General features: G+C 43.1%; 1 protein-coding gene across 1 annotated transcript in view; it reads left to right on the plus strand.

Annotated features, from left to right (window-relative positions):
* The window catches only part of fgf11a (fibroblast growth factor 11a), a 140611-nt gene that overhangs the window by 70110 nt on the left and 51421 nt on the right, over positions 1–19080 (plus strand). Inside the window, exon 2 of the mRNA XM_079579652.1 lies at positions 16313–16423. Within this exon, the coding sequence (XP_079435778.1) occupies positions 16313–16423 (111 nt within the window). The remainder of the gene's footprint in view (positions 1–16312; positions 16424–19080) is intronic.

Genomic DNA, 19080 nt, shown 5'->3' on the forward strand with positions numbered 1-19080 from the left:
AAATATGTTATATTTGGCTACCAAGCGGATAAAACCTCTCACAATGAGGTGTTCATGATCAATCTCATCATTATTCTTGCGAGATTTCATATTTATAGGGCTAAATTCTCCAACTCAAAACCTCTGTTTCTTGTGTTTAAAAAGGATTTGGAACAATATAGTAGTACTGCTAAATACTCTGAACATAAAAAAGCAGTGAAAGCAATGACTGTCTGCCAAAAGTTTGGTATCACAGAGTGAATCAGAACTGGGTAAAAGGGCTGTCCCTTCCTTTACCGTTCTGTCGCTTTGTTTTTCTTTTGTCCGTCCTTCTGATCTGTAATTTCATTCATAATATCCTCTTTATTCAGGCGGCGGCGGCTCCATGAAGCAGAGGAACAAGATTGAATATGAGTATAATGGATATTATAGGTGCAAAGTCGGCTGAACTTGTGTTGTTCTTAATGCCCCCACGGCTTAATATTGTCCACATGCACAGTTATTAAAAAAAAACAAGCTGAACCAAGCTGAACTTCTCCCCGTGGTCTTTATCCGGGCTGTGGGCTGAGCTGAAACTTTAGTGCACTGACGAAGCCTTTTGGATGAGAGGCGAAACCACGCTTAAACTACAGAGTACAGAAGATGACTGTTGTGCACTAAATCAAAAGAAACGTCTTTGGATGCCTCAATAATTTCAAGTCATTGTCCGTCTTACCTTTATATGAAAAATGTCTCACAACACATTTGTCCAGGAGCTGATTAGCTTCAGCCTCAGCTCACTCAGATGCCCTTCCTTTACTCACTGCCATCCTGTCTCACTAAAGACATAAAACACCAGCAGTGACTTTATTGAATTTATTAAATTACTTTCACTTGTTAGAGCGTTTCTGATACTGAAGCATGGCTTTCGTCTGGTGCAGTGTTAATTTTGAAAACATATTTTAATTTAGTTTTAGTTTTAGTCTTTTGACGAAAATGTAATTCGATTTTAGTCTAGTTTTAGTCAAAAAAATATCTTCAATTTTAGTCTAGTTTTAGTCAAAAAAATATCTTCAATTTTAGTCTAGTTTTAGTCGACTAAAATTGCAAGTATATTAAGGCGACTAAATTTAAGACTAATTTAGTGGACTTTGCATTGATAATATTCATTATAATCATATTTAATCTTGTTCCTCTGCTTCATGGAGCTGCTCCACATGAACAAAGCTCAGAGCTGATCCGTTTTACAGAGAATTGACCTGATCTGAGGCTCTTTCAGACGCTCAATAGAAGTTTGGATGATTTTAGTCTCTCCTTTTCATTTTTATTTAGTCTTATTTTAGTCGACTAAAATATCTGGACATTTTAGTCATAGTTTTAGTCTCATGTGAAACTTTTAATTTAGTTTTAGTCCAATTTTAGTCGTCAAAAATAACACTTTGACTAAAATTAAGACTAAATATTTTAGTCGACGAAATTAACACTGGTCTGGTGACATTTTTCTTACGTCTTGCCGCAAACTGCCTCATAAATGTAGAGCTCCACTGGTCTCTAGTCTTTATATTCACGCAAGTCGCCTGGTTTAAGTTGATACTGTTGTGTGTTTTGCGTTGACAGATGATGATGCCACACTTTCCTCTCAGGCCGTCTTATGAATGAAAAAGAGATTTGCAGAGTAGAGTCAGTCAAATCACGGCCGGCTGCCCTCGACCCGACTGACCCTTTGGGAGGTTTCTCGACTCCTCGGATTAGCCAGGTCAGCGCGGACGATTTACATTAAAATGCTTTCACACTAGAGAAATCACCGTAATCTTGATTGAGTAAAATTAAGTCTTCTGTACAAAACGCAAGTCAAACATTTAACATAAAACATGATCATATAAAAGAGTATTGATACTTTTGAGGCTTTTTCCAGTATTGAAACACAGGGTCTATATTTTAGTATCGATCCGCCCATCAGTGAGGCGGAGTGACAAGCCTTTTGTTCATGTTTTGAGTGGGTCAATGAAGAACATGCAAAGTCCAGATAAAGGCCACACTCGTGACCGTGTCCCTGGTCCTTCTTCAGTGAGAGGAACAAAAAGATCTGACATTAAAGAAAATGCCTTTGCAGCAAGTGCCGGGTCCCCACACCGCGTCGTCGTCTGAAAGGTTGGAGCGTCCGCTTGGAATGAAGGATTTGTGGAGGTCAAATGGAGGGTCGCTGTGCCCCCGTTTCTTCGCCACATCCTGAACAGCTGCGGGGCTTTTCTGTGCATTAAGGAAAAAAGGGAACGTGGAGAGCTAATTAGATTGTGAAAGTTAAAGAACAAGGTCATACTAATCAGTGGGTTTGTTTCTCGAAATTAGAGCTAATTGAAAAGGGCGTTCATTAGAAAAGGAATAAAAGACATTAACGAAATTGTCTGTTCTACATCGTCAATCAGTCAGTTCATTTAAAGGAGCCTTTTTTGTTTGAGTAATCACACACTGTTCTTACTTCATTACTATGTTCTGATGGGAGTGCCTCTGCAGACGGGGCTGAAGACAGACTATAGATAGACCCAGGGCTGATGGGAGTCCCTCTGCAGGCGGGGCTGAAGACAGGCTATAGATAGACCCAGGGCTGATGGGAGTCCGTCTGCAGACAGGGCTGAAGACAGACTATAGATAGACCCAGGGCTGATGGGAGTCCGTCTGCAGATAGGGCTGAAGACAGGCTATAGATAGACCCAGGGCTGATGGGAGTCCTTCTGCAGACAGGGCTGAAGACAGACTATAGATAGACCCAGGGCTGATGGGAGTTAATCTGCAGATAGGGCTGAAGACAGGCTATAGATAGACCCATGATGGGCTGAAGACAGGCTATAGATAGACCCAGGGCTGATGGGAGTCCCTCTGCAGATAGGGCTGAAGACAGGCTATAGATAGACCCATGATGGGCTGAAGACAGGCGATAGATAGACCCAGGGCTGATGGGAGTCCTTCTGCAAACAGGGCTGAAGACAGACTATATATAGACCCAGGGCTGATGGGAGCTAATCTGCAGATAGGGCTGAAGACAGGCTATAGATAGACCCAGGGCTGATGGGAGTCCCTCTGCAGATAGGGCTGAAGACAGGCTATAGATAGACCCAGGGCTGATGGGAGTCCCTTTGCAAATAGGGCTGAAGACAGGCTATAGATAGACCCAGGGCTGATGTCACATTAACCAGCCCTGTCCTCTAGTGGAAACTCATAACATTCAAGTGAGAAATACTGAAATACTTGATAAGATTATACATTTTACAGTGTAGTACTGTAAAACATTGTTGCATAACTTTGCTAAAAATAGCATCGCCGTTTTACCCTTAAATTTATGCAACCGTTAGTTGAGTTTTTAAAGCACAGGCTACACTGTACACTGTACGGTGTGCATGTGATTCCTATTGTTGGTACAAACCTCCATGAGCTAAAGTGCTGTCCACTTCCTCGGCGGTCAGGATCACTCCATTAATATTCCACGGATCCACATGGTCACAAATGGCCGGTGTAGTGACAAGTGGACGGCTCTCGTATCTCCCGGCCCGCGCTAAAGATGGAACTCACACATTAATTAATTACACCGCTCGTATTACTCAAACAGCGTGTAATAGTCAGATGGAGAGGCAACGAGCCAATAAGAGCGCGGCACTGGATCACACATGTGACGAGTGTGGTAATGCGGGCACTTAAAACGGGCTTTTAGCTTCGCACGCCGCAGATCGGGACAGGCGTTTTAGATTAGGTAGGAAGATGACCTCTAAAAAATGTTCACACCAAGTACGAACCTGTCACGACCAAGGCAGTTGTGTTTGTACGGCACATGTCTTATCAAAGATTTACTCTGGAACAGGGGGGCCCAAACTTTTTGTGCCAGTGGGTCGCGGGCCAAATACGGCGATGTCAAGCATGAAAAACTACAAATAATAATAGTTACTTTCTTTTTTTTTCGGTATATATTTGCATTTGAGTCTATCTAGGCAAATAACATGCTTCATTAATACAAATGTTAACTATGGCAAAATCCTAGTTGAACAAAATCAACAATTGTAGCAATAGAGTGCAAAACGTAAACAACACAGTTTTACAGTAGCCTGCCTAAAGTGACTTTACCTCTTTCATTTGTTAACTCAAAGAAAATTCCACATTTAATCATTTTGAAAGTGTCAGTTCAGCATAAAGCATTCTTTTATATGTCAATTATTAACACATGGCTTTGTTGATGTCAACAACCTTTGCAATAAAAGTTGGAAAACTGGGAAAGTTGATGTGCTACAACACTCTGGGCCCGATCTTGTGCATCAAAACGGAGACGATAGCGTGACATTTTGCGCTCAATCGGAGCGCACTTTGTGATCTTGCCACTCCAGACTTGGCGCATTTACGTGGGTGGAGACACAGACATTTTCCTCCAACCAGATCGACTCCGCGTCCAGGAGAGTGGTTGTGTGGGAGTGGGGGGTGACCATGTGCTTTTGTTTTGCTTCGCGTTCACGCCGAGCACGGGCCGATCCGCGCCACAGCGGACGCTGTAGCTCTTTTTCTCTCCAGACGTGAACATGGTTTAGCTCACGATGGGGTAAATAAAGTTTTTAGTTTGACCTGTGAGAGCCTAAGGCTTAAGAAAGAACGCAAGACAGCGCAATGTAAACGAGGAAGTGAATGTCAGCCGTGTTTCCATCAGTGCAGTCACCTCCTCTTGTGACGCCCCCTCACAGGTGGCGGAGGCGAATGGCACATATAGCGCCGCCACTCGGAAAATAATTCGCCAAGAGCCTGCGCTGCCCCATGCGCCGCCACAAGATCTGGCCCTCTATGTTTCCTTAAGGGACTATACAGAGTTTAAAAATGTTAAAATACATGTTCCAGCCATGTCATAATGAGCTCAGACCTGTTCACCACAACTGCCTCTAAAATCCACTCAAAAAATTGTTACTTCGGGTCCGAAGTGCCGTCATGCACGGGCTTAATATAGAAGCTGCAGTTACACGTATGACCTGAGGTGGCAGTAGTGAGTATAAAATGGCCAACTTGCATTGAGTCTCTTTAATTTTGCAAAAGGAGTGAAACAGCGCTCCCAATTTGATGCTGATGGCCTAAAAGTGTACTGCATCCATATTTACCATTGAGAATGAATGGGAGAGAGTTGGTATTAACCATGCCGGCATAAAAGTAAGTCACCCTCTAGCGGGCCAACAAAATTGTTCTGGCGGGCCATATTTGGCCCACGTGCCCCACTTTGGGCACCCCTGCTCTAGAACAAAGGTTTAAAACACAAAATCAATACAATAAATACATTAAACAACGTCAGCATATGAAATTGTCACGCTCACAAAGTGGCCACTTGTTTAATATCCAGGGTTTTCCACAGGCATCAGAAGTCATTTTATGAACTGTGCCCAAACTGAGGCCTTAAATGTCATTTTATTGGATTAATAATGGCTTTTCCCATGTATTATACTGCAAACAAATCTTTTAAAATGAATATGTGGAGTTTGTGTCTTTGTGCCATTATAAGAGATGTATTTGGGCATTAAAATAAAATATTAAAAAGCATACCATTTGACACTCTGTAGCCTATACCGTAAAGCGTGGTCCTGGATCAGCCGCTGACACACACACAGCTCATTAGTGTTTGCGCGTCCGGCCCGTTTCACACCGTGGACTCCAGCTGGTTTCACTGTGATGTAACTTAAGTGCAGTCCGTTCAATTATTCACGCCTGCGCCCGTGAAGGAGCGGGCATTTCCACCAGTGAGAGAGTCATTGTGATGGCTTTAACAATACAAATGTACAAAAGCCGCCCTTAACATCCCCACTTAACTGTTATGTAAGCAGGAAAGTCCCACAGAGGTCCAGAAGGACACTGCACATCCATATTTCAAACAGCAACGGTGGTACTCAGGGTTATCTTTATTCACTTTACTTCATCTTATCTATGCTTTCATTTAGTTTAAACATAAATCTAATCCAGTTGTACATTTGGTTTAAGTGGTTCATGATTTAGTCCAACTGAGTCAGTTTTTCGACTTGGTTTAGTCCTGATTTGATCTTGATCTGGGCCTGGTGGCACTTTGAATGTCAGAGACCACACTATCTGCTGGCTCCTTTTCTAAAAGTAAGTCCAGTGTTTTACCTTTTTTAAGCTTGAATCAACCAACAGAGATTTAAATACTTCCATCCATCCATCCATCCATTATCTTCCACTTGTCCGTTGCCGGGTCGTGGGGGCAGCTGTTGGAGCTGCCCAGATCACATTGCACCAGCCCCTTATGGCTCCTCCTGCAGGTGGTGGGTCCACAGAAGGACGGCCTCATGATGTAGCAGGCCTGTTGGTCTCTCATAAGGAGCTTCTGAACCGCTCTTTGTCTGACCCGTCACCTAGGACCTGTTTGCCATGGGAGACCCTACCAGGGGCACAAAGCCCCCGACAACAGAGCTCCAGGATCATTCGGATTCTTTGAAACATTTCCAGAGGGAGGACCTCCCAGACCCACCTGTTCAGTATACAAGACTTCTTTTAGTACAAAGCAGTGCTTGCGTTTGCCTTTTACTCGGGATAAAATAGAGTTGGCCGATTTGTTCCCCCCCAAAAATCTTTGATTATCTAATAAAAAGAAAAAAAACATTCAATTTAAAACAAATAATTTCTAAATGTAAATATATTTTAAATATATATTGTTTTTAAAGTGCGTTAAAAGGCAATCACTGTAATGATGTAATGATAATGCCCAGCCCTAGGATAAAACATAGACTGTAAATATAAATAGACGTCTCCTCTTCACTCCTCCCCGTTTTCCACACGTTCGTGGGGGAAATCATGGTGGATTTACAGACTCCTCCTCCCCAGCTCTGACGAAGCATGTTCCTAAAAAGGGCATAAGGGCGGGATCTTCACTGTAGACTCGGCCCTTGTGTGACGTGTAGCTCGCGCTGCTCCAATGCTAACAGTCCGACCCTCATTAAGTACGAGATTTCTAATGGTTCTTACGAAAACCAGCCTGGTTTCTTTTATTGTAACTAACCCAGCATTATCACAGGAGGAATATCTAGCTGTAGAAAGTAAAAAAAAAAAAAAAGGCACCAGGCTCTGAAGTTGTTTTTAATGTGTCTAAAGTGCAATGATTTCTAATGGGAGACGAGTGGTTATATGGAGGTACTACAGCAATGGCAGAGACATGGCGGCCCCTAGTGTCATCGTCACAAAGCAGAGCAGCCAGCGGCCATTGGGGTAAAATCCCACAACGGAGCAAATTCTCTTACCCGGGTATAAGTGATATTTGTGTAGTTGAATTAAAGGAGACATTTCCAAAATCAACTTTATTGACCGTATTCAGAAATCCATTTTTCTTTGGTTGTTGCTTCTTCTACTGCAAAAGCTGTCTGATCTGTATTTCCTGGATTCTGTTAAGTACTTTTACTACAGTACTTTAATTAAGTGGAGGTTTTTGAGGATCTGTACTTTACTTGAGTAGTATTTGTGTCGACAACTTTCTGCTTTTACTCCACAGCAGATCATAAATACACTGACTGAGGAGGGTCCGCACCTGCTGAAACACCGTTATTACAGAGAACCAATGAAGGACCAGAGTAGAGTCAGACCTCTAGCCCAGAGAGCTTCTTTTGTTTACTCATATTAAGTAGCCATGTGCTCCGGGAGTACTTCAAAGTAATACTGTGAAGGCCTTTTCCACCGCAGCCCATCAAAAATGTCACCCCAAAAGATGAATGACTTTTAAACATTTGCCACTGCGGACATTTGAGACTGAACTACAGAGTTGAGATCTTCTGTCAATATCAAAACCTAAAAACATTCATACAAGCACACATGCTCCCCCCTCTATGACATATATGATTCTATTTATCCGCACGGTGAGGTCCGTCTGTTCCGCGCTGACCCCGCAGTGACCGCAGTCAAACTAAATCCTATCCCAGTGAATCAAATCCTCTCTGTTGAATAAGCTGCAACTTTGCAACTTACATGAATCGCGTCGGGCCTGTTTGATATTTCTGGGATTATTGGCCCATGTTTCTATAATTACAGTTTCATTCCATCTCGCTCCGTCCTGTAACAACGGGGTTTAACAGTTATTATTGTGCTGCATAGGGCGAGTAAGGTCGAAGTCCTGAGAGCCTGCTCCTGGGTTGGAACATGGCCCCGGCTAAGCGCATTGAAATGGTGGATTGGGGACAGGTGATAATGCAGGTTTGATTGGTTAAATAAATGTAAAAATGCATGACTTAACTCGTCAAAGGGAGTAAGATAGTAACACCTCACACTCCCCTCTTCCCCTTTAGTTTGTATGTGAAAGCTGAGCCACTTAAATGCACTGTGATGGGCAGACTGGGGTCAAATCTGTCCTCTGAGCGGTCGTCCCAGTTTGGCTGTGAGCAGCTGCGGCAGACACTGCTCAGTCTAGAGCTGTCACATTAGAATGAGGCTTATTAAACCGGGTCTACTGGCTCTGATTCAGCAGAACTTTGCTGATTTTCCTCGCACGCTGTGCAGTTTGTTAAACAGCTCAGAAAGAGGGTGCGGCTGTGTCCGTCGCCTCGCTCGCTCTCTCATGTCTCTTACTTTAGTTGTGGAACGCGTTCACAAACGCCACATTTATTGTCCATGGAAATGTAAAATCCTCGAGCAAAACTTTCTGAAGTTGCTCTGTTTGTCACGTTTACTATTAACTCTATCACTATTACTTACTTACCTATACAAAGCTGCAATCAATTTAATAAAAAATGTGTCCTGGGATTGTTCGAATGGTACCAGTGCAAAACCAGAACTAATAACGTCAAGTTCCATCCATCCATCCATCCATCCATCCATTTTCTTCCGCTTTATCCGGGGCCGAGTCGCGGGGGCAGCAGTTTCAGCAGAGATGCCCAGACTTCCCGATCCACACACACCTCCTCCAGCTGTTCTGGGGGGACCCCGAGGCGACACCAGGCCAGCTCGGAGACGTAGTCCCACCAGCGTGTCCCCTTGTCCCAATAGGACATGCCTGGAACACCTCCCGAGGGAGGTGACCAGGAGGCATCCGGAACAGATGCCCGAGCCATCTCCGCTGGCTCCTTTCGACGTGAAGGAGCAGCGACTCTACTCCGAGCTCCTCCCGGGTAATTGAGCTCCTCACCCAATCTCGAAGGGTGCGCTCAGCCCCCCTGCGAAGGAAGCTCATTTTGGCCGCTTGTATCCATGATCTTGTCCTTTCGGTCATGACCCAAATCTCATGACCATAGGTGAGGGCGGGAACGTAGATCGATCGGTAAATCGAGAACTTTGCCCCGACTCAGCTCCCTCTTCACCACGACAGACCGATACAGCGACCGCATCACTGCTGACGCCGCACCGATCCGTCTGTCGATCTCACGCTCCATCCGCCCCTCACTCGTAAACAAGACCCCGAGATACTTGAACCATGCCCTGGATTTGGAGGTGCTGATCCTCATCCCGGCCGCTTCATACTCGGCTGTAAACCGCCCCAGAGCAGCTGAAGGTCCTGATTTGATGAAGCCAACAGAACAACATCGTCTGCCAACAGCAGAGATGAGATCCTGCAGAGATGAGATTAACAAGGTTAAGGAACAAGGTTAAGTTCACACTTGGTAAATCCACATCATTCATTAGTCTGGATCACGTTCACAGGGCGCCGTTATGGCACTAACCAGCAGATGGCAGTGCGCCAGTGTTGGATGCACACATGGAAGTGGACCTTTGAAATGATTACTGCCGACTTTAACTGATGATTAAAGTTCAATGCAGTGATATAGGTGATTCTCTAGAGACTTCTCCGACATCAGCTTTTCCTGATCCCGTTAGATGCATGTCTCTTTGTCCATCCATCCATCCATCCATCCATCCATCCATCCATCCATCCATTTTCTTCCGCTTTATCCGGGGCCGGGTCGCGGGGGCAGCAGGTCTTTGTCCTCTATGCAATTGAAAACCGAATCGGGTTATGCAAATCCAGACTTTAACCCGGCGACCTGACACCATCCAAAGCCAAATGTGTTTCTAAAACTGTAGATCGTCACCTCTTCATAATAACGTTTTTCCCGAGTGTGTCTGCAGCCTTTTGAGGGATCAGTGCCTTCGAAGTCGGTGCACTGACATTCACCAGAAAAAGGCTCCTCTCGAATTCTAAATCTTAAAATCCGTGACAGAAATGTACATCATTTTCTACGACCAGAAGGGTTTAGAGGTTCGGACGGGTCAGACCCATGAAAGACCCATGAAAGATAATAGACTATGGTTGTGTTTGCTTGGAGTACAGGTACATAAGTATGAGGTTTAACACATTAGATCCTTGTCCAAATACTTTATACTTACTTTATACTCTGGATTTTGTTTGGATAACCCGGAAAATATGAGTAAAACAGAATATACTCACAAAAATTCTCATGAAAACAGAAACTTTTCTCGCTGAGGAATGAGAAATTCTGAGTTCAAACCTGCCTCTTCTTCTTGTGATTTTGTTGCAGAGAATGTATTCACAGGCAGCATCTCCCCTGAAAAAAGCTACATCCAGTAAAGGCAGCCCCATTTCCCCTTTAAACTTGGTACATTTTCCATTGGTCCAATAAGCTTAACCGCACAGTCCTCGTGTTTCTCTGTCTTCATGCATATTTGATCACACTCATTCAAATTTAACACCGGGAACACTGGGCCGTCCTCCTGCTCCCACGCTCCCCGTGTTTCCTCCTCCCCGGACACTCGCCAAGACGGCCGCCACACGGGCGCTTTACAACCAGCAAAACACCACATGTTCAATGGAGCCGTCTGATTGGTCCATTAGAGAGATATTTAACAGCCTATCAGCCAATGGAAGGGCTTTGTGTCATTAAAGATTGAGGAGAAGGTTCAAGTTTTTCCAATTGTTCGTTTTGGAGGCGAAGGACGACATCGGGTCAAAGGGTTTTGGATTCTGTGGCAATTAGGACATATGGATCTTTATTCAGGACCAGAATGCAAACGTTCAGAAACATTCTTTCACAATATCAGAAATAAATGGTGTGTCTGTTGTTGCAAACTGTTTAATGATTTTTTATTTATTTTTTAAATTGCACTTTTTGTCAAGTCAGTGATCGAGGATTTATCTTCTTCAAATCTTTTGTATATTTGTGAACTTCTGACTCAACAGTCATCATTTTCACTATTTATAGACTTGTCTCGTCAGCACTTGAAATGACTTGTTTTGTTTTTGTTGTGATTCATTTTGCAAAGACATTAAAGACCAATCCCATGATTGTCCCTGTTTTTGGACATTTGTGGGCATATTGCACTGAATATACTGTTCAAAACGATCAGTCTCACAGTATTACAGTCCCAAATCTGATATGTAAACGAGAGAAGACTGAATATATATAAGTATAAGTATATATAAGTAAACAACTCTGCTGCTGCTTATTCACTTTAGTTTGTGCTACTCATTTTGCACATGAGCTAAAATTAAGTAAGACTTAAAATGAGCATGTTATAGCATGATTGACCTTTTTGAAAAAGTGTATATCTAAAATGTAAACGAGTCTGGTCTTTAGACTTTTAGCATTTATGAGACAAAGCGTCTCGACTGCACGTGTTATTTTGCATGTGTAAAGGTTTAGAAAATCAGCCCCTTTGAGGTGTGTTATCAAGTGGTTGCTCATATTTTCATCTATTTACATGTGAGATTTAGGCCCTGATACAGTAACACAAACATATAACTATAATAATAATGCATCGGTTTTATATAGCTCTTTTATGGACACCCAGACACATTTTACTATGCATTATTCATTCACTCCATACTCGACGGTGGTGGTGGTGGTGGTGGTATGCTACTATTGTAGCCACAGCTGCCCTGGTGTAGACTGATTGAAGCGAGGCAACCAGTCATCACCACCCACTCACTCAGGCTTCCTGGTGCTCCCAAACGGTCCAACCAGGCCCTTTTCTGCTTAGCTTCTGAGATCTGACGGGATTGGGCAAAGCAAAGGCGGTCTGACCACAAATATACAAATGTCTCATCTGACCAAAGCTCCTTCTTCCACATGGAGCTGTGTCCTCCATATGACTTCTAGCAAACTTCAAACAGGATTTCTTATGGCCTCCTTTCAATAATGGCTTTCTTCTTCCACTCGTCCATGAAGGCCAGATTTGTGTAGATACGACTTATAGTTGTCCCATGTACAGTTTCCCCCAGCTCAGCTCCTCCAGAGTTATCTTGGGGCACTTGGTTGTATTTCTGACCAGTGCTCTCCTTGTTTGGTCTGTTAGTTTATGTGAACAGCCGTGTCTTGGTAAGTCTGCAGTGGTGCTTTACTCTTTCCATTTCTGAATGATGGATTGAACAGTGCTCCGGGAGATGTTTAAATCTTGGGAAATCTTTGTATAACTTAATGCTGCTTTAAAGTTCTCCACAGCTTTATCCCTGACCTCTCTGGTGAGCTCCTTGACCTTCATGATGTTGTTTAGTGACCAACACACTCTGACCACAGCTCTGAGGGCCTAAAAGAACAGCTGTAATTATACTGAGAGTAGATTACACACAGGTGGCCTCTATTTAACCGTTAGGCCAAGGTGTGAACATTCTGGAGTCATTAGGAATGTTTTAAAGGCAATTTAATGCACTCAGAAAATGCTGTATGAATCCTTATGCAAGCCCCACTTTTCACTTTTCTATTTTTTGAAAAATAACAGAATCATGTATCATTTTGCTTTCACTTCACAGTTGTCGGTTACTTGTGTGTGAACGTTCAGTAAAAAAAATCAAAATAAAATCTTTATGTTTAGGGTTATAAACATGACAAAGTGTGCAAAAGCTCAAGGTGTATGAATACTTACGAGAGGCACTGTACAATCTCCCAGTTTGCACTTGCTGTTGAGCACCTGCTTCATGATCCCTGACTGTGTAGGTCTAAGTTTTCCAAAGCACAGCCTTCTTAAGTGTTGGTTCTTAAGTATTGGTGACATCGAATCACCATCAAAACGATCAAACGATTGTGCCCTTGGGCGACTGGACCAAACCAGTGTGTGCTATAATCTTATTTTTCCTCAAATCCTCCTCGGTTGCTGAAGGCTGTCTGACCGATGCTGACGTCCATCCGTCTTCCTGAAGGCCGCTCCCACATGTCGCTGTCTGCTGTCCGTGTAAATATCCCCCTCTTCATGTTTACTGACGGGTTAGTGAAGGCCGCGGCATCGACAGGCGCTGACTGATATGTCCCCGTGTGCTCGCCGTACCGCAACATGTATGTTCTAGACCGGGCTGGCCTGACCCGGTCTGATTGGATGGCTCACTTTCTCCTTCACAGGAAGTACTGAACACAAGACGGAAGAAACTTTTAAAATGTACTCTTCCTTTTATTCATTTGCAATGGCAACGGCACTTTTTTGCCCCCTTTTCATCGTTTATAATATTAAATGTGATGATAAATACACTAGAGCAGGATGTTTTTTTTTTTTCCTCAGCCTCCCATTGTGTAGAATTTGACAATATGCTTTGTGTTCTTTGAGTATTTTACAGCGGTTTCCACATCTGTTGTGTGTGTCTGTAATGGATGGTTATTTTGGGGCTATCAGTTGAAGGGCCGGATTTGGTCCCAAGGCTTAAAGGAACAGGCCACCATTTTTACATACTGAGATTTGTTCTTGCCTGAGCTTAGACAAGTTGATATGTACCGTGGAAGAGTGTGGTAGCTTCCAACTTCAACCCTGTTTGGAGCTATAGGAATATGCTAGGAGAGGCTAAATGCTAACAACATCTTTGGTCTTTGTGCATGACTGAGGACACGCACAAAGACCAGACAGCTACGCATCAACTCGTCTAAGCTCAGGTAAGAACATATCTCGGTAACACTTTACATTACGGGCCGGTAAATCCGTGGTACTTACAGTGGTAATTACTAATAATGACAGTGGTACGTATTGTGGTACTTACAGTGGTACTTACAGTGGTAATTCTAGGCACTTATTGTGGTACTTAAACTGGTAAGTACTAGCATTTACAGTGTTAATTCTAGGTTCTTGTTGTGGTACTAAAAGTGGTAATTACTAGTATTAGGGTTAGTGGTTAGGATTAGGGAGACATAGAGTTACCACTGTATCTCTCATTACTAAGAGATACAGTGGTAATTACAGTGGTACTTCTTGGTACTTATTGTGGTACTTAAAGTGGTCATTACTAGTAATTAGTGTTAGGGGTTAGGGAGACAGAGTTACCACTGTCTCTCTCATTACTAAGAGATGCAGTGGTAATGCTCTTAGTAATGAAGGTTGTACTTCTATTTACTTTAAGTGATAGTTTCTAGTAGTTACAGTGATACATCTATGGTACTTATTGGTAATTCAAGGATAGGCCTACTACAGCAGCAATTCATAGGTAGTAAATGTGGTGCTTCTACATACAGAAGTCATTTCTAGGATTGTGTGACTATAAAACAACATAAATCAGCATTAGAGAAAACAAGAAGTACAACCTTCATTACTAAGAGTTACCACTGTATCTAGAAGTACATACCTGGTAATTCTCACTATAGTATCCTTTAAGTACCACAATAAGTACCTAGAAGTACCACTATTATTACTAGTATTTACTACTGTAAGTACCACGATAAGTATCTAGAATTACCTCTGTAAGTACCAAGGACTTACCGGCCCGTAATGTAAAGTGTTGCCCATATCGGAATATAAAAAAACGGTGGCCTGTTCCTTTAACGTTGCCTAAAGCTGTACTAGAGTGTGTTACATTGCATGAGAAGGTCAGTTGTTAATCAGGTGTTTCAGTGTGGTCTTCCCTGACCCTCAGAGCTGCTGAAGCTCGCTGGGAAATCCCATTGATGCTCTATGGAAAATAAATGGTGAATGGTCACATTTATATAGCACCTTTCTACCTGCTTTAGGCGCTCAAAATGCTTCACATCAAGGAACCACTGACGCATTCACACACCAGTGTACACAGACAAAAACACACTAACATTAGCATTAGCATTAGCTGCTGTCACTGAAGCTATTGACACCAACATGACAGGGATGGACTTTATTTCAGTCATGGACGACATGTTTCATGGAAGCTTTCAAAAGAATGTACTTTAGTGGACAAGATACTTCTGCCGAGAGTAAAAAGTGTTTTCTGGCATTAGCTCCTCCTGCTTTAGCTGCTATTAGCCTCAAACAGCTACATCATGACACAAACACAACAGCTCAGAGTTAGCACTAATGTGGACCTGGTTTCTGTGTTTAGTCCTAGTTTAGACCTGGTTTAGACCCAGGTTTGCTTTGTTTAGTCCACGTTTTGTTTTGTTCCAGGTTTAAACCCTGTCGGAGCAGTGTTGGAGCGACTGTCTGGACTTGGTTTAGTCGCTGATGAGTCAACAGTCTAAGTCTAGTTTGTAATAATGTAGGGTACAGTGTTGATAGTTGCTACAGGTTCATGCAGATCCATGAAATTAGAAAATATCTCGAGCTTCTCCTGTTTGAGCCGCCACTGGAGAACCATTCACGCAAACAAGACGTTCTTCACCTAAGTGTGACCCAGATAATGTTTAAGGGGAGACACTACAGGCAAAACTCAAATTTTTTCAGTTTTCAGGTTTTGGGCCAAATTTGTCTCTGAACATACAAGCTTTCACCCGGAAACAGAAAATATGCCTAATCTTCACAATAACATGTTTAAATATTGCGCTGATTCAATGTTCCCCCATAGACTTATATGGGAGAATGCAATTTCAAGGGCCTTTTTCTCCAAACACATTTTTCTGTCATTGTGGCGACACTATGTCCACGTCAGTCGGACCTAAAGACTTCACATTTTCCAGCAAACAATATTTGGAAGATTTTTTCAGAGGGATTTTTAGTTATTTAATCCCTTAAGCCCCATTTATTGAGTTTTGAATGTCAAAAAAAAAAGGCGAAAATTGAATTTTTACAATTTTTTCCACTAAAAAGCAGCTTATTTTAAAACTAAACAAGAAATCCAAAATCCCCTCTGAAAAAGTCTTGGCAACTCATTCATCAATAAAATGAAACCATACATTTGAATGTAGCTCTATCCATTATTCAGATTTCGTCGCCAAAAAGATGGGAAATTTGGGGCATTTTTAGGCATAAAACACCTTGTTCTTATATGAAAAGATAAAATAACAGAAAACTTGCAATGTATTATTTTCTTACATTTATGCCAGTGATCGACAGCAACAGTTTCAAATTGATATCTGTAAATATACATTTTTTCCCTATTCGCCTGCAGTGTCTCGCCTTAACCCACTGTGGTCCAGGTGCAGACATGGACCACGTCTGAGCCACTTCTCGGTCCGACATTCCGCCGTGCAGTGTGTCTCTCTCTGTGCTGACGGAAGTGTTTGTTGTTTTCGCGCAGAGCCGCAGCTGAAGGGCATCGTCACGCGGCTCTACTGCAGACACGGCTTCTACCTGCAGATGCTTCCCGATGGAACCATGGAAGGCACAAAGGACGAAGGCAGCTCCTTCTGTAAGTCAATGCACACAGCTTGAACATCCCACTTCATCCCACCATCAAACAAATATCATGAACTGCACGCAAAGCAGCTTTTGCTTTGACACAACATCCCGCGGAGACTTCGTTCAGGTTCGTGAAGCCCCCAAAAAAACGATATACGACTCCCTCACAAGTGTGGAAAACCAGAATAGTGAGGTCTCAGTGCCAGAAAGTGTCCCAAAACTACACTAAGAGGTTCCCTACAACGGCAGAGAGCTGAACAGAGGGACAGTGCGGCTGGAGGGGACATTGGTGCGTGACCGGTCACCATGCCTTGGCGGAGGTATTGAGTCAGAGACGTTCCCATCGGTTTGTGGTCGATACTGATTTACGGGCTGTCAATGGTACAGTGAAGGCGTCCGCGCTGGTAATCCGACGAGACGAGATAAATGATGTTGTTGGGGCTGGGGGGGGGGGGGGATTCTGAATTTGCAGATTTTACAGAGCCTCACACTGATAAACACTTTCAAAGTAAATTTATGGCTTCTGCTTTGCTCGCTCGTACATATCCATTTATTTTTACGTGACACTAGTGGTCATGTGTCTTGAAAAATGGTGTTAGCTTCAAGTCAATCCGCACAGGCGAGTTTGCCACAGTTTCCAGTCGCGGTGAGTCTTCCTGGGAAGTCGCACAGCTATTCACAGATTATGAAAGTGTAGAGAAATCGGCCTCTAAACTTTTGGGCTGTTCTCACCTCTCTGCTGCTGCTCGGAGTGACAATAGGGCTCATTTACATCTCATTTAGATAAGCCATACCCGCTTCCCCCGTAACACTGTAAAGCACAGGGGGGAGAAAAGGAAAAAAAAGCAAGAAAATGTGCCATCAAAGAAAAAAAAATAGGTTTCCAAACAGATAATATATAAATGTCTCTCGCATAAATCCACTTCCCATAGAGCCTACCTCTACAGCAACTAGCAACACAATGACAACTAGCAACTTTATCCCAACACACACACATTTGACCAGAGGGAAAGAAGAACGCACACACGGTCATTAGTGCCATGAGCAATGACTCCGTTATATTATCTGTGACGAGCACACACAGCTTACGACCAAAAGCAAAACACAAAAAAATCCAACCCACTGAACACACTACGTTAGCTTACAGCACAACAATGGCCTCATCAAAAAGCAAGCAAACATGATGGCACAGCGGCCACCAGCGAAGATAAACAAACTTTCACTCCCACGTCTGAAGCAACCTTTGCGGGCCTTCTGCTCAGTAAACTCATGATCAAATCCATTTTTTCACACTCAGTTATTTTCAATGTAGAGTTATGCAAATCTGCGCTACATCCTTCTGTCTTAAAACACGCTCTGAAGGTGCGTTGGCTTGGGAAACGTAGTGATCAGCAGGGGGCGCTGTGCATGCTTACAGCCAGAGCATCGTCAGTTGCACTGGAAAAGTTAGCCTGGAAAAGTTCACTGGTTTCACGCAGAAAAACAAGCTTCTGCAGTAGTATTCCAGCGTTAGCAGCAGGGCCTCTGTCTGACGGGGAAGTGTTGCATAATAATGAGCCACACACACACAATGACACAATCCCACGGCGTGTGCTCTTTCTCCGATAAAACAAGACTTTTTCAGCCTGAGAATTAACGCTTTTAAATATACCAATACTGATATCTATATTATGGTGGGGGGGTATTATGCAAAATTGACTTTTTCAAGCTTCACATCATGTTATTATGTCATGCCCATTTAAACATGGCTGAAGTGTTGCCTTGGCACATTCACATATTTTTGAGTAATCTGTAAAAACTCTGATGGCGGCCATTTTAGGGATAGGTTTGCCTGAGTCCTCCTAGGAACGCCCCCACCTCCTGGAGACGCCTCCGAGCTTTCGTCACCAGCCGAGTAACCAACCACTGCTCCTCAGCAGAACCCCCTCCCCACTGATGCCACAGACAGCGTGTGGAGGGGCGTGTCGGAAAGGGTCAGAGGTTCTTAAAGAGACAGAGGCCTATTTCAAGACATTCACTACAGCCATTTTGAGAGAGCAATTTTATACAAGGCAGTTTTTTCTAATTTACTGCATTTACAGACCAACAGAAGGTTTGGTCATCATTGTAGTGTGCTATAGACTGGTGCTATGTGATTGAAAAAAGCATAATACCCCCTCTTTAAGAAATAGCCTCGCCATGAAGCTACGTGTCCTCCGCTGATGTTTGTCCAGCTCCGTTTCTTCATGCTAAATAGCCCTTGAAGTTACAGATTCCCACATAAATCTGTGGAGAAATGTTGAGTCAGCGAAAGAACCAAAGACCTTACTGTGAGTATTACTGTGAGAGTTTTTGTTTTGTTTTTGTTTCCAGGGGAGAGTGTGTATGTGAAGAGAGTAAACTGGCTAGAAAGCTTTCATGTTTCTTCTACAGAGTTACTAATGTTGTTTAACTAACGGACTAATACCATGGCGATGGTCTGTCCTCTCTTACACCATATATATCTCTTCACAGTTCCATTTTCTTCTTGTTTAATTTGCAGATTACAAAAGGACAGATCCGTATATACTGTATATTTTTTACAATACTTCACCCCCAAGGTTTGTATCGCAGTAATTGAAATTTACACTCATCTGTAATGTCGAACTATGCTGGAAGCAAGATCTGCTCATTTCTGTATTATCCAAC

This window comes from Gobius niger (assembly GCF_951799975.1).
Source record: "Gobius niger genome assembly, chromosome: 21".
NCBI lineage: Eukaryota > Metazoa > Chordata > Actinopteri > Gobiiformes > Gobiidae > Gobius > Gobius niger.